This window comes from Typopeltis vanoorti, chromosome 12 (assembly GCF_054136105.1).
Source record: "Typopeltis vanoorti isolate ZY-2024b chromosome 12, IOZ_Tvanoo_1.0, whole genome shotgun sequence".
Lineage (NCBI taxonomy): Eukaryota > Metazoa > Arthropoda > Arachnida > Uropygi > Thelyphonidae > Typopeltis > Typopeltis vanoorti.
Window position 1 is genome coordinate 25,621,825 of NC_143560.1, and position 16,097 is coordinate 25,637,921.

Sequence of the window (16,097 nt, forward strand, 5' to 3'; positions counted from 1 at the left end):
ATACTACACACACTGGCTATCATACTTGTTCTTGAATTCATTCACAATGCTTGCACATACAACATCCAATGGCAATCCATTCCAATCACACACTGCTCTATGAGAGAAAAATCTAGATCTTGCTCCCTTCTTAGCGGTAATCATTCTCAGCTTCCAAGGATGCCTCTTGTCCTTTCTGCACCCTCCATAAAATAAAAAATTCCATCAACTGAAATCCTGTATGACCATTTCAAACATTCATAAGTCTCAATTATATCATCCCTCTTTCTCCTGTTTACTAGTCTTCGCAGTCTGCAAATTCTCAATCTGTCTTCATAATTAGTATTCCACAATCCTGATATCATTTTTAACACTCTCCTTTGCACTCTCTCCACTGTATCAGAATCACAATGGAAACCAGGAGACCAGACCTGTATACCATAATCCAAATGCGGTCTTATCAAGGCCTTGTAAAGAGGCAAAATGATATCCTTATCTTTACATTCAAAGTTCATTTCAGCACTGCAATTATCTTTTGAGTTGTATTTCTAATCTTTGCTACATGGCCCCTGAATTTAAACTTCCTATCAATTAACACTCCAAAATCTCTAAGCCTAATCAGTTTCTTCTAGCTTAATCCCATATAATATGACATTGGATATCTAATCAAACCAATGTGCATGACTTTACATTTACTGATATTCATTTTCCCATGCCCACAATTCTAGCCTATTCAAATCATTCTGCAAGTAATGCATATCAGTTACATTCCTGATTACCTTACCTATGTTGCCAGTAAAATCCTTCCCAGTGTCATTAATGTACATGTTGAATAACAGTAGATGAAGGACTGATCCTTGTGGTACACCACTAGTTACCTTCTATTTTGTAGACTCACATCCCCCGTATACCACTTTTTGATATCTCTTCAGTCAGCCATCCTCTTATGCAAATAAGAGAATGGCTGATATATAATCCAAACCCATATTCTCCAATTTATGCAGCAGTCTTCCATGCTGTATTCTGTCAAAAGCCTTAGAAAAATCCAAAAGTATCAAGGTATATCCATTCTCCTAGGTAAACCCATGCTGTTCATTGCAGAATACAGATTCTCTGTCAACCCATTTCTGAATGCAAGCCCTAACCAACTTTTCCAAAATTTTCATCACCACTCCTGAGATACTGATTGGTTAATAGTTGGATACATTGATCTTTGCACTACATTTGTGTAATGGGATTACCAATCATTATTTTCACTCCTGTGGAATCTTCCCTGTTCTGAGACTCAAATTATATAGCCTGGTCAAAGGAATAGCCAGTTCAGCTGAACACTTTTTTAGAATCAGTGCTGATATTCCATCAGCCCTTATGCTGAATTTTTATTCAGTTTGTGCAACAGCTCTAATACCTCCTCCTCATATACCTGAATTTTATCATCCAGTAAAGAGGTAGCAGTGAAGTCAATGTTGCATATACCAGGTTGATAACTTTTAGCAAAATGGGCACTCATTAGTTGAACAACCTCTTCTGCATCTGTCACCCTCATATCATCTTTATTCAGTACAGTTATTGTTTTACTTGCAGCATATCAACATAATTCTTTGAGGTTATATTCAGCTTGCAGAGCCAGCTTCTTTTTATACTCAGACTTAGCTTTCTGTAGAACAGTTGTGACTCTTCTGGTCTCCTTATGCACAGGGTATTCCTTCCACATCATCCTTTTTTTACTAATCTCTTGCTTGATAAGATTACACATCCACTTGACTCCTACTCTACTTATTCTTTGAACTCTCAGGACACATTCTGATATTGCATCATTTAAGTAATTTTTAAATGCTTCCCATCCAGCTATTGATACCATTGTGCTGAACTCAGTATACTCTTCAGTTGGTCATAATTTCCTGCTTTGCAGTTCAGCATGTAACCTTTCCTGAATGGTCATAACCACTTCTCAAGTTAGTAACACCCCCTGACACTGTAATCAAATCTAACACTCTTTGACCTCGAGTTCCCTCTGTCACATGCTGCTTGAGAAACTGTCTCACAACAGCTCAATAAATTCAGTTTCATTCTTCTCGTGAGATTTTCGTAGCAGATTTTGCTGCTACCCAATCAATGTTTGGATAATTATGATTACTCCTTATGCACCCATCATCTTTATTTGGTGATGCATTTCTTCATCACTACCAACTGATCCACCAGGTCTGTAACAACACCCCACTATATATTTGATCTTGTTAGATTCCACCTCACACCAGATGGCTTCAAACTCACTATTACTAGTATTACAATCATAGGTCTCAACACTAACTGTATATCATTAGCAGCATGTCCTTCCTCTCCTATCTTGTCTATCCTTCATAAAAATACTGTACCCTTTACACTCGATATCAGTTAACATGTCTGATTCTGATAGCCAGGTCTCATTAATGCCTCCAATCTGAGGTCCCAACATATTTACCAAGGCAACAAACTCTAACCATGATTTTAACACCACAGGCCAAAGCAATTTTTTGATTATTTCTACCATAAAAATTATGGTAGAAATAATCAAGGCTCTAAAATGTGCTATGAACTACATGTTTCTTGAATAGAAATGATAATCCAAGTCCCAGTGAACATTTACTGGCAATAATAAGACTAAAAAGCACTGGCATCCCACTGAATGCCAATACTTTCTTGAGTATTTATTCTTAAAAAATGGATGCCAGATGCTTTTTTTTTTCCTCCTCCAAAATTCACCAAAGAGCTTAATTTTTAAACAAATGAGGTTACTGTTCATGTGCTATGAAAGAATTCAATTACAGAAACTGAATGGATAGAGAAAACAGTAAGTGAAATTAATGAGGAGGATTAATGGATTATTTAGGGGATACCTATTACAGATAATGTGATGGATACTATAACATATTCCCTGCCCTATATTTTATTAGAATGATAAAATTACTGCAAAGATAGGCACATGTGGAGGTAAGGAGGGAAAAAAAGTTACATATAGTGTGAAGACAGTATAAAAGAAATGGTTTAATAAAATAAGAAATAGAAAACATGAGTATACCAACCTTGAAACCACTACCATGGATAGTGTCCTTTAATGGTGACCTAAAGGGATGAAAAAAATACAGCATCTACATCATTCAATAACATCTGCTGTTCACAACATTAATATTATAAAAGTAAAAATTTGCTGACTATTTACTTTTATAAGCTTATAAAATGATTATTAACTGAAAGTCAGCTTTTTTTTTTTTTTTTGCCATAAACGATTAAGGCAAGCTAGCTGCCAAAGCAATAATAAATCAGATATGCATGTATATATACACACGCATGTAAATACATATATCATTATCATTTTCTTATATCTAACCACCAGATTGTGCAGGATACCACCATGATAGCCCACGACAACAGTTCACTGCTTATGGATTATGAGATATCATTGAATGTGAGCAGTAGCGAGCAAAAGATCATGGATGTAGCTAGAGGAGTAAGCAGAGTTGACGGTAGGTTGAGTGCTTAAATGGTAATGGTAAGATAGCAGGTGAAAGTGATGGTTAGTTAGTAATGTTGAGTGGTAAGGCAATGTACATAGATGGTGGCAAGTTAGTGGCAGCGAGCAGTAAGAGAGCAAGTATAGCTGGCAGTGAGTTAGAGGCAGTAAGTGGATGTGCAAGGTAGTAAAAATGTGATTGGCATAAATGGCAGTGAGAAAGCAATTGAAGAACTGAAAGCAGAGTTGATCAAGATAAGGAAAGAGATTAAACATATGAGGAATGAACTGAGGAGAATTATGGATTTGCATGAAAATGTGAGGAAGAATGGGATGAAAGATTTGAAAGAAATATCGAACGAATTGAGAGTAGCGATGTACGGGGATTCGATGATTAGAGGCGTGGTGAGTGAAAAGGGGCACAAGGTTTGTTTTCTGGGCATTAGAAAACAAACAAGGTGATTGAAGCACTGGATAAGAGAAGCATGTGAGCAAAAGAGTTGGTAGTGGTAGTTGACATAAATGATTTGACTGGTAACAAGGAGAATGTAAAGATTGGTCAGGAGACTGTTAAGGAGAGTGAAAGATAACAGTGTGGTGGGTAAGGTAGTCAGTGTGTTGCCCAGGTATGATAATAATGAGTTGAGAAGACAAGCAAAGATTATGAATGGTGTGCTAGCAGAGTTGTGTGAGGAGAAAGGAGTTCATTTTATGGATGTGTGGGATGAATTGAAGGGATGGATAGAGCTGTATAAAAGAGATGGGCTACATTTAAATGGATTTGGTGTGTCAGTTGGATAAACTGTTGCTGCAAGAGAAAGTTATGAATGAAATGAATGGAAGACTTGAGAAAGAAGTGTTGTGGAAGAGAGGGAGAGTAATTTAGGAAAGTGAGTGGCATGAGCAAAGAGAATGAGAGAGAGAAGGAACACAAGATGGATAGGGAAACAAGGGTGGACAGTGAGACACTGTGAGAAGTGTAGATGATAGTTTCAAGAGTAGATGTGTGAGTGCACAAGAAAGAATTAAGATGGTCGAGGATGTGAGGATGACATTTAGGTGTAATATCAGTGACTGCATAAAAGAATGGATGGGGGTAGCGTGGAGGAGTGACATCTGAGAAGTGGAGTCAGTGGAATGTTATAGAAACAGAAATTGAACTAGTGTGTATGTTTGCAAATGCTAGAGGTATTCAAAAGAAAGGGAACAAATTTGTAGCATTGATGAAGTTCATTTGCCCAAAGATTTTTGGAATAAGTGAGATATGATTGATTGAGGATGATATTCTGACAGGAATAAGGTGTAGCTATAGATCTGGTAGTGTGGAAGGCAGTGAGAAGGAAATGTTTAGGCAAATTGGTCTGGATAATAAGAAAAGGATAATCACTATGGATGATTTCAATTAAAGTAATATATACTAGAATGAAGAGAGAGAGAGAGACAGCATCTGGAGCTAAAGAGAATGAAGAGAATTTACCTTAAGCAGTATGTAACAAAGGGCACATGTGGATTAAAGCTCTTGGATTTGATTATCTTCTCATCAGAAGATATTGTTGTAAATGAAGTGTTGCATCTCCCTTCAGTTGGAGAAAGTGATCACTTGGGTGGTGGCTAGGCATATCAGGACTTTTGTGAGCAATAGTTATATGTGGAACTATAAGGCAAATGATTACAGCAAACTCAGGAGGAAGCTTACTATGTCATGGAATGAGGAATTGAATGAGAAGGAAATCAATGCTACTTAGCATTTACTCAAGAACTATCTCGCAGAGGCAATGGCTGAGCATAGTGCAAAGGTCAGAAGATCAAATAATGGATGACTGAGGAGGTGAAGCATGAAATCTCGAAGAAAAAGGCATTGTGGAGGCAGTACAAGATGAGTGGCAATCATCACTTACATGAGGAGTATAAAGAGTAAGCAAGGGTGACAGGCTTGGTAAGGATAGCAAAAGTGTAGTATGAGCAGCAGTTAGCAAATAACGCTAAAAGAAATTCAGGGGAATTTCTCGATTTGTGACCAGTAGAAGGAAGAATGATTATGGGAGGATTTTTTTTTTACATTGCTCCCACCCAGGAAAGGCTATTTGGAAACTTATAGTATGTTCTGTACTGTGGTTAGGCTAAGGATATTATTTTCTATTTTTATCAATTTTTTTGTATATTTAATTGCATTTTTAATTCATTTTTTACATAGTCTTGAAATCCTGCTGTAGAGACCAAACATGGAACTTTTTTCAAGAAACTTCAGACCTCCAGTAAGTGGGGCAGTGGCTTCACACTGGGCAATGAAATTCATCTCCCACCTACAGACAATCACAAACATCCATGGCCATGGAAGGATTAGAACCTGCAGCTTGTTGGTTGGAGAGCAGGAATGCTAACTTGACCAACCAGGTCGGCCAAAATTATGTTGGTCAGTGATAAAATGATAAACACTGAGAAGGATACAGTAAAGGTGCTAAATGGGCAGTTCATTAAAGTATTCCATCCTTGTGATTGTAACATAATGCGGAACTTGAGAGCAGAAGAGATGGGGAAGAACCACTAATGATGAGTGAGTATGAGGTATATGAGGAATTGAGCAAACTTGATGGCAACAAGGCCATGGGACTTGACAGTATATCACTGTGTCATGAGGGAAAGGGAATGTTTCAGAGAGTTACAAACAGTTTTAACTTATTTTTAAAATTAGTCTTAGATATGCCCAAGTTTCAAAGGAGTGGAAAGAAGTCAAAATTGTTTTTAGCAAAACAATTTTGACTTCTTCTAAGTCTTATCACTCCATAAAGGGAGTGATAAGACTTTGAATTATAGGACAATCTGCTTGTCTGGAGCTGTGATCAAGGAGGTGGAGAAGCTAGTGAGGACAAGTATTCAGAACTGGGTTGACAGCAGTAGAATTCTCTTTAATGGACAGCATAAGTTTGTTAAAGGAAGATTGTGTTTAAAAATCCACTTACTTATTATAACAAGGTGACAAAGAGATTGGACAAGGGGGATGCATATACAGTAGTATATTTAGATTTTGCAAAGGCTTTCGATAAGCTGCCACACAACAAGCTAGTAGTTAAAATTGGAAGAGATGGGATTGGATGGTAGATTAGCATGCTTGGTTGGAAATTGGCTGTCCGATAGGTATCAGCAGGTTGTGTATGGGTGAGTGATATCCCAGAAGAAGAAAGTCACTAGCAGTGTGCCCCAGGGGATCTGTTTAGGGCAATTATTGTTTAATTTGTATGTAAATGACATTGGAAGGGACTTAAAATAGTGATATACAGTTGTTTACAGATAATGCAAAGTAGGGAAGAGTTATGAGAAGTAAAGCATATGTAGCCTTCAAGAAGACTTGAATAGACTGTCTGAATAAGTAAGTGTCAGTTTAATGTTGCAAAGTGTAAGGTTCAAAAATTTGGAAAGCAAAGATGGGATGCAGAGTATAGGATTGGTGGGGATATCTTAGAGGACATGAAAGATCTGGGATGATGGTAGATAGGAACTTGAAATTTCATTGATATTTTGCTGAAATTGTGAGGACAACACAGCAGATTATGTGAATGATGAGGAGAACACTGACGTATAGAAGTAAGGATGTTATGATTCCACTGTACAAGGCTTTGATCAGACTGCATATGGATTACTGTGCACAGATTTGGTTGCATGGTTTTCAAAAGGATGATGAATTGTTGGAGAGGATTCAGAGACAATTCACTAAGTTGGTTTCTTGTCTTTGGAATGTGGAGTATGAGGAAGGACAGATTGAGAGAATACAAATTGCAGCCTAGTGGATAGAAGGAAGTGGGGAGACATGATCATATAAGTTGGTAAGGTTTAATTACCAGATTAATGTGAATGAGATTTTTCATAGAATGTCTGGAGACAACAGGGAGAAAGAGAGGCCATCCCTGGAAATTGTATGAGGAGGATGTGAGATGTCGATTTTTTGCATGGAAAGTGGTGGGTGATTGGAATGCATTGCCTGAAAGTATAGCAAGTGCAGAGAGAATGAATGCATTTAATTCAAGGTATGATGAGCTGTGCATGTGAGAGTGGACCTCCTGCAATGAGTCTCTTGACTCTATGTAGGTCTGATAATAATAATAATTTCCTGTCAGCTACTTCTAAACTGATCTATTCTTAACAAGAATGTAATATTGTCAGTTCTTTTCTTCATAAATTTCCGTCTTCTAAGGTACTCCTAACTGCATTTCTTCCCTGAGATTTCATTCTTTTTCTGAATTTTTGATCCTGCCATTTTTTGCTTCAAACACCTCTTTTGCTATTCCATCATTTTCCATTCTCTTTGTCACCAAACCTCAAAACATTCTTCACTATTAATAATGATTAGTTATTTTTGCTGCTCGAATAAGAAACTGATATTTGTGTTATCCAAACCTTGATCAATGTTGTGTTTCTAACCAAACTTCAGCTCCATAGATTCAAATGTTAAAACTGCTTTGAACTCTTTGACTTTCTCTCTCTGTTTCATATAACTTTTATTTGCTTATTCTATTAGTTTCATCCCCCATTATGTGCAATCCACCTGTAAAAGGTTGCAAACCTACTGTATATTTCATATTGTGGGTTCTCCTGCTCTAGAGATCAAGCATGGTAATTTTTCAAGCCACTTTAGGTCTCCAATAACCAGGGTGGAAGTGCTCACATATCCTAGGCAATGAAAAATCATTTATCACCTAAGGACTTACACAAACATCATATTCCAATGGAATTTGAACCTCTTGGTTGGAGAGCAGAAACATTATCCAATCAGCAAACCAAGGCAGCAATCATTCCCACTGCAGGATCGTAAAAGATACTATTATAGCCAAACACAATTCAATTCCGTTTTCACTATTACTAGGTTCCGACAACAACTTTCTTCTGAAATGGTTCATTACCTATCAGTTCCCAGTATAATCAGCTCTTACATTCATATATTCCAAATCACTGCTATTTGCCTCAATTTATCTAGATCTTGATCTTCCTCTGGGTTTTCTTTCCTGCCATTTTTGCTTCAAATATCCATTTCACCAATCTTTTTTTCTTCTACATTGTTTAATGCTCATACTGCCTTAGATCAGCTCTGCTTTCACATTCTTGAAGGTTAATAATAAACATTCTTAAAAGGCATAATAATTGCACATTTTACAATAGTAATAAAAAGATATTTAATTTAGTTTAAGGATCCAGAAGATTGCAGTAAATCTACTGCAATCTTCTGTAGATTTACTTAAGAATATAATATTCCCTGAATAAAGTAAAGAATTTAATATTTTCAACTTTGAGATCAAGATTCAAATCACTTTACTTGATAATGTGATCCATATAGATCAGTGTTTTTAAACTTATGAGATTGTGGGAACCAACATAAAAATATTTCTTTTTTGTTTGGATAAGAAACTAGGATAAGAAGAATGGAAAACAATATTCCAACAAAGCTGAATTACTAAAAACAAAAATTCATCTTGGTTGAATTATCATTTTCAGTAATGAATCAGACAACATGTGGATCAGAGTGGCTGTGAAATATTATTATTATGTGAGTGTTGCTCCATGGGAGATAAAATCAACACTAAAGTTTGGTTTAAACTGCCTAGAGGAGACCAAATACCCACAGTATACTTAGAAGGGCCAATTGATAGTGAGTCAGATATTAGAGTTTTTTTTTTCTTCCCAGGAGGTATGTGAACAACTTGTGTGAGATCACTGATGACAGCAAATGCCTCAGCATCTCTGCCAGATCAATTCAGTTGAAAAGCCAATTAGAGTTGTTAACATTAAAATCCTTAAGGAAGATGACTTCACTATTAGCAAAGTGAACTGAGAGAAATCAAAATGTACAGAATGGTTGGTGGCATTAGGACAGCAAAAGTGATAGTAAATGAATTTGACAGAGCAAAGTCAAAAGATTTTTAATCAAGGAAGATCAAAAAGAGGAGATCTAAGTTGGAAAATCCTCCCTGAAATATTATTATTCAAGACCTCCATGTGTCACAACATGGAAAATCCATTTTAAACAACACAAAGTATATTATAAATTCATTCACTGTTTGTACCCTCACCACCCTATCAGGCAAATGTATACCATGGTCTCACCACTTTCTCCATGCAAAAATGCCACTTTTCATTCTCTTGCTCAACACTTCCCTTTTCAACATCCGGGATGGTCTATTGTCCTTGCTTCTTCCCCTTGTTCTATCATACAAAGGATCACCCCAGTATCAATCCTGTAACTACCGCTCAAGAGTTTAAATCTCAGTTACATCACCTCTTCATCTTCTATCCATTCAAACTGCAGTTCACATGCTCTCAGTCTATTCTCATAACATCAAACAAGACTGATATTTTTTGTTATCTGCCTATGCACATCTCCAAAGAGATAAATTAAACATTAATTTTTCTCCTACAAATTCTGGTGACAAGATCTGAGTACTTTAATCCAGATGTGGTCTGATCAGGGCTTTATACAATGGAATCACCACTCTTCTATTATAGTATTAATGCTGTGGCACCATACTTGTGACCAAATTCAATATTCTTGAACCTCGTGTTCCCTCTACTATATGTTGCCTACATGTTTGTGGTTTATTACACTTCAGTCTACACCTCACTGTTGGCAAAGAGGTGTAGACTGGTTTAAGATAATTATAACATGGGAGGAAAACTCAAGTAAAATACTTTATTATTAGCATAGAATTTTTGCCAAGGATCATAGGCATTGTCAGTACAAGATCACAAAATGGAAATTGAACATTAAAGACAAGTCAAAAAAGCTCCAGCAAAGTAGCTAATGTAAGATAACTAAAGAGATCAGTAATTTTTCTAAAACATATGCTTACTTTTCATGATGGCTGGAGAACTTCCGTAGTACTTTCAGTGTTTGATTTATTACAGATGAAGATGAAACAGATTTTTGTTCACAAAATTCTGCTAAGCATTCTATTTTTCCAGCAAGAAGCATCCTTAATTCACTGTCTGAACTTTCTACATTAACAGCAACAGAACAACAATTAATTTAAAAAGTTTATTTAAAAAAAGAACCTAAATACTTAGTATTTAGTTCTCAGCCTAACAATGAAAAAACAAATTTATAATTTCAAAATTATTTTTAGTTTTCAACATAATCTCCCTTAAGAGTAATACATTTATTCTAGCGATGCTCCAGCACCATTAGCCAGTCCCTGTAGTGGTTCTTAGTAAGATCTGTAAAATACACCTCTACAGCTGTAATCACCTCTTGATTCGAAGAAAAACACTGACCAGCGAGGAAGAATTTTAGTTGTGGAAGAGATAGACGTCAGAGGGAGCCAAATCTGGGGAACAGGGTGGATGTTCCAACAATTCATAGTGTGCAGATCCCTTAATTTTCCCATTTGCCAAAACACCTTTGCGGGCAGGTGCATTGTCCTGATGAAAGATGTTTTTGTCTTCTGCAAACCGGATCTTTTCTCATGAATTTTTTCATCTAGTCTGGTTAACGGATCGGAATAATATTCCCCAGTTACTATTTTACCCTTTTCAAGATAATTAATAAATAAAATGCCTTTAGCATCCCAAAACACTGATGCCATGACTTTTCCTGCTGATTGAACTGACTTTTGTCTTCTTTAGCACTGAACAATTGGCTTCTGTCCACTGTTTTGACTGCTGTTTGCATTCTGGTATGTAATGGTGAATCCAAGTCTCATCCTTAGTAATAAATAGATGCACAAAATCAGTTTTATTCTTGTAAAAATGCTCCAAGCACTGTTCAGAGATTTTCATGCAAGTGCGTTTTTGTTCTGCTGTGAGCAAGAACGGCACCCATCTTGCACAAAGCCTTTTCATATGCAATTCTTCATGCAAAATAGATCCTACACATTCTTTTGAAATGCCTATAGTCTCAGCAATTTCACGCACTTTGACTCGCCGGTCATCCAATACCATATTGTGCACTTGATCAATGATTTCTGGTGTTGCTACACTTTTTGGACGGCCTTCACGTGTATCATCTTCAAGGCTGGTACAGCGATGTTTAAATTCGGCAGCCCATTTCTTAATTGTCGAAAACGAAGGAGAAGAGTGCCCATAAACTTTTATGAACTTCGAATGAATTTCTTTTGGCATTAAACCTTCTTTTACAAAGAATTTTATAACTGCACAATACTTAATTTTATCCATTTCAAGGGATACCGACAACACTTTTGCTTCAGACAGCTGTATAAAAAAACTACTTGATAGAATGACTTGCAATTTCACATTGATGCTTATGACAGATGTACCAACTTAGAAAAAATCTTGCTGATAGTGTTGCCATCTATGGTTGAGGCCGAGAACTTTTCAGACCACCCTTGTATTTGCAAACATTCCATGCCAAAAGACTCACAGGAGGAGTGCTGTAAATGCCATAATATTTATCATATAATTTGGCACTGGAAAGGGAGCTAGAAAATCAGATTTAGATTTAAAAGATATATTTCGGTGATTACACCACATTTTTTTTATTATTCGGTTATATAAAATACTGAAATAATATTTCCCAACAAGTTTCGTAAATTGTAGGATTTACATCTTCAGGGGGTAAATAGTATAACTTAAAGTTTAAACAAGAGAATTAATAAATACAAATCTTAACCGTCTAGCTATTCATAAACTCAATAACAGAATGCAGATATAAAACGTTATTGACGTTGAACAATACTGGATGATGTCACGTGTTCTTGTTCTCGTTCATACAGTCCAAGCTCAGACTGAGGTAGATTTTTTATTAGAGCTGACCACACTTGATGGAGAATTAAACCTTAATTTTTATTGCATTGGGTTGGGTATGAACGAGAACAAGAACACGTGACATCGTCCAGTATTGTTCAACGTCAATAACGTTTTATATCTGCATTCTGTTATTTGAGTTCATGAATAGCCAGACGGTTAAGATTTGTATTTATTAATTCTCTTGTTTAAACTTTAAGTTATGCTATTTACTCCCTGAAGATGCAAATCCTATGATTTACGAAACTTGTCGGGAACTATTATTTCAGTATTTTATATAACTGAATAATAAAAAAATGTGGTATAATCACCGAAATATATCTTTTGAACCAATTAGCCACAGAAGTCTATGCCTGCAGATTTAGATTTATTAATGATTTTTTTTTTTGCAGCTGTTGCAGGCTTCAGTATATGCTGAGTGAAATGCCAAGGTTTTGATTTCAAGGTTTTGTTGTGGAACCATGGCTTGATAACAGAGAAAGGCTCAATAACAGAGATAAGAATTATTTCTGTTATTTGGCCTGTGTGGATCAGCATAATTTAAATTACACTTTAAAATCACTAGCCCTCACTGTTGACAGTATCAATGCAACAGATTCACAATAGTAAATCTGTAGGGAAGAAAGAAATGTTCAATACAAAACAAGTATAATAAATTTAGTTTAATCCTTTATCCTGCCTGAAGATACTTTTGGGTGCAAACTTTGTTTGCTCACACTTGGATAAAGGCTTAAACTAAATTTATTATATTCTAACCAAGTGAAAAATAAACTTTCAACATCTTCCTCTAAATCCAGAGTAATTTATTAAAAAGGTGGCACACCAATTGGCAACTCCTATAGGTAGAGATGACCTTGCTAATGCTTCTGACTGGTATCTCCACTTCGGCCTGGCTCCAACTGAAGAGACCTCAATAAAGGTCGAAACTAGTCTGGGTAGTGGCCCTTCCCTTAATGCATAACATTAGACATATCTGCAAGGAGATGTGTTTTGCATTATGGGAGATACTGAGTTGGTATCTTGCTCCACCTTTGCAAGGAGTCGTCCTGGTGTTGTACCACCTTACCCCAGTCCTGAAGATACTTTCAGGTGCAAACTTTGTTTGCTCACACTTGGATAAAGGATTAAACTAAATTTATTAATATTCTAACCAAGTGAAAAATAAACTTTCAACATTACAAAACAAGATTTGTTATAATAAATTTGGGGGAGAAAGTGTTTTCTTCTGGATTAGCTCTCATGGATAAATACAAAGAAATACCCTTAAAAACATTGAGGATAACTATGATATTTGTAAGGAGGATTATTTCTTAATATCTAAATAAAACATTAAATGACTCAGCGAGAGAAGTGCGAAATAAAACTGTCTGCAATTATATAAAGAAAAGAACTTTGTGGTGGTCTCAAGAAGTTAAAAAGACAGCCCAGGAAAACAAGAACACATTGAAGGTTCCTGTCATGTAAGTCAGCAAGTGCCCTGAGAGAATATGGAGAAAAATGCTAGAAAAGCTGTGTATAAAAAAGAGATAAGAAATAAGTAGCAACAGAAGTGGTGGAAAATATTCACGGGAAATAAAGTCATATGCATTTCAGTACTGGAATAGAAAAGCTATCTTCTTATTATTATTATGGTGCCATCTTCTATTGAAGGTCAGCAGCCATCTTAGCAAACAAACTACGTTCTTGCGTTGATCAGAGCAGTTGTACGTTGCTTTTTCCTTTTCACATCTTGATATTGTCAAACCAAGATATTATTTTTCTTCCTCTAGCTCCTTTGCCATCATTTCTTCCTACCAAAATGGTTTGTAGAAGCTGATTTGCCATTTCTCACAATGTGGTCAAGATATGATGCTTTTTTTCGGTTTCTTGATTGTTTGTATGAGATCTTTGGCTTTGCCAATGGATTTTAAGACATCTTCATTGGTTATTTTTTTCTATCCATGATATCTTTAGCATTTATCTATATAGCCACATCTCAAAGGCTTCAATTTTCTTGATGGTTGCCACCTTCAATGTCCATGTCTCAACTCCATAGAGCAAAACGGACCAGACATAACATTTCAGCATTCTGCAGCTGACTTCTATGTTTAGATCTTTATTGCAGAATAATGTTCTCATTTTCACGAAAGACTGCCATGCAACTTCAATCGTTGTTGAAGTTGCACGGCAGTGCAACTTCAACAATCCTGAAATAGATATTGTTTTTATATCTATTTCAGGATCCCACCTTTCATTAAGTCAGCAACCAAGATATTTATACCTTGACACTTGATCGATAGTTTTCCCATTGAGTGTCAGTTTCATTAATGATGTTGATGAGGTTGGATGCTTGCTGATGACCACGTATTTCATCTTGTTGATGTTTATATTTATTCCCATTCTTTGGCTTTCTATGTATACTTTGTCAATGAGTTTTTGGAGATCTGTGATGTTATCTGTAATTAGCATGGTGTCATCTGCATATCGTAGGTTGTTAACAATCTTTCCATTTATTGTGATTCCCTCTGGACATTCTTCTAATGCCTTTTAAAAGATTACCTATGAGTACATGTTGAACAAGAGTGGTGAGGGCACACATCCTCGTCTCACTCCTCTTTTGATGTTAATATCACTAGCGGTAATGCTGTCTAATTGTATGGTAGCTGATTGATTCCAATACAGATTTCTTATTAGTCTTATGTCTTTTTCGTTTAGCCCTATTTGTTGAAGGACTTCTATTCAGTTGGTGTGTCTGACTTTGTCGAAAGCTTTTTCAAAATCTATGAAACACATAAAGACAGTTTTCTGTTTTTCTATGCATTTTTGTATCAATATTTGGGCACAGAAACGGGCCTTCTAGTACCAAAACCATTCAGAAAGCCAAACTGCGTTTCACTCAGAGTTTCTTCACTTTTTCTATAGGTGTGATTCTGAATTACTTTCAAAAATATTTTTAATGCTTGGCTCATTAGACTAATAAGTCGGAAGTCACTACAAGACTTCATTTTGGGCTTCTTTGGGATAGTGATAAATGTAGATTTGAGCCAATCTTGTGGAAAGTTGCCACTTTCATATATTTTATTGAACAGTTTTTCAAGAAGTTCGATGTTATCTTGTTCTATTAATTTTAAAAATCTGTTTGCACACCATCTGGTTCACTGGCTTTTCCTGTTTTACCTGATCTTATAGCATTCTCTATTTCACATTTCAGAATTGCTGGTCCTTGAATGTTATCTTTTATATTTATGGGCTTCTGTCTAGTATCCCTGAAGAGTTCTGTTATATATTTTATCCAAATCTGTGCTTTATTCTCTTCCTCTAGAACTATCTTTCCATTTTCGTCTCTTAGAGACACTATTTGCTTTTTCCTCAGTTTTCTGGAAATTTTGTTGATTTTCTTATACAGATTGAAATTTCTTCTGAAGCAGTTCAATCTTGGTACATAAATTTTTCATCCAATTTTCCTTTGCTTATTATTTTCTTGATGATGTTATGTGTTTCTATATTTGGCTATTAGGTCTTTGTTTTTGTACATTCTTCATGTACATATCAATAATAGAAAGAATCTCATTTGTCATCCATTCCTAGTTTTACATTATTCACATAACCTACTTCTTTGATACCTGTTATTATGATGGCATTCTTTAAGCTTATGTTAAAGATACCAAGCAATTTTAAACCTGGTTTTACTCCATTTTTCCCAAGTAAGCAAACAGACAAAATGTCAAGTTTGTGCCTGCAATTTATGCAAGACTAGTTGATCCTACAGGTAGTGCAAGACCAGGGCAACTCGTGGTAAAGGTGGAGCAAAACCAGGTAAAAAAATGGAGTAAAACCAGGTTTAAAATTGCTTGGTATCTTTAACATAACTATACCCAAGTTAAAAATACTTTCTACATTCTTT

The 16,097-nt window shown here is 35.9% G+C and overlaps 1 protein-coding gene across 4 annotated transcripts in view; it reads right to left on the reverse strand.

Annotated features, from left to right (window-relative positions):
- LOC150100639 (uncharacterized) overlaps positions 1 to 16,097 on the reverse strand; it is a 238,425-nt gene that overhangs the window by 78,976 nt on the left and 143,352 nt on the right. For all 4 annotated transcript variants that reach the window (XM_090401516.1, XM_090401515.1, XM_090401517.1 and 1 more), the window contains exons 9-10: positions 10,306 to 10,450; positions 3,042 to 3,081 (exon numbers count right to left, since the gene is read on the reverse strand). In XM_090401516.1, coding sequence (XP_090257642.1) covers positions 3,042 to 3,081; positions 10,306 to 10,450 — 185 coding nt within the window. The remainder of the gene's footprint in view (positions 1 to 3,041; positions 3,082 to 10,305; positions 10,451 to 16,097) is intronic.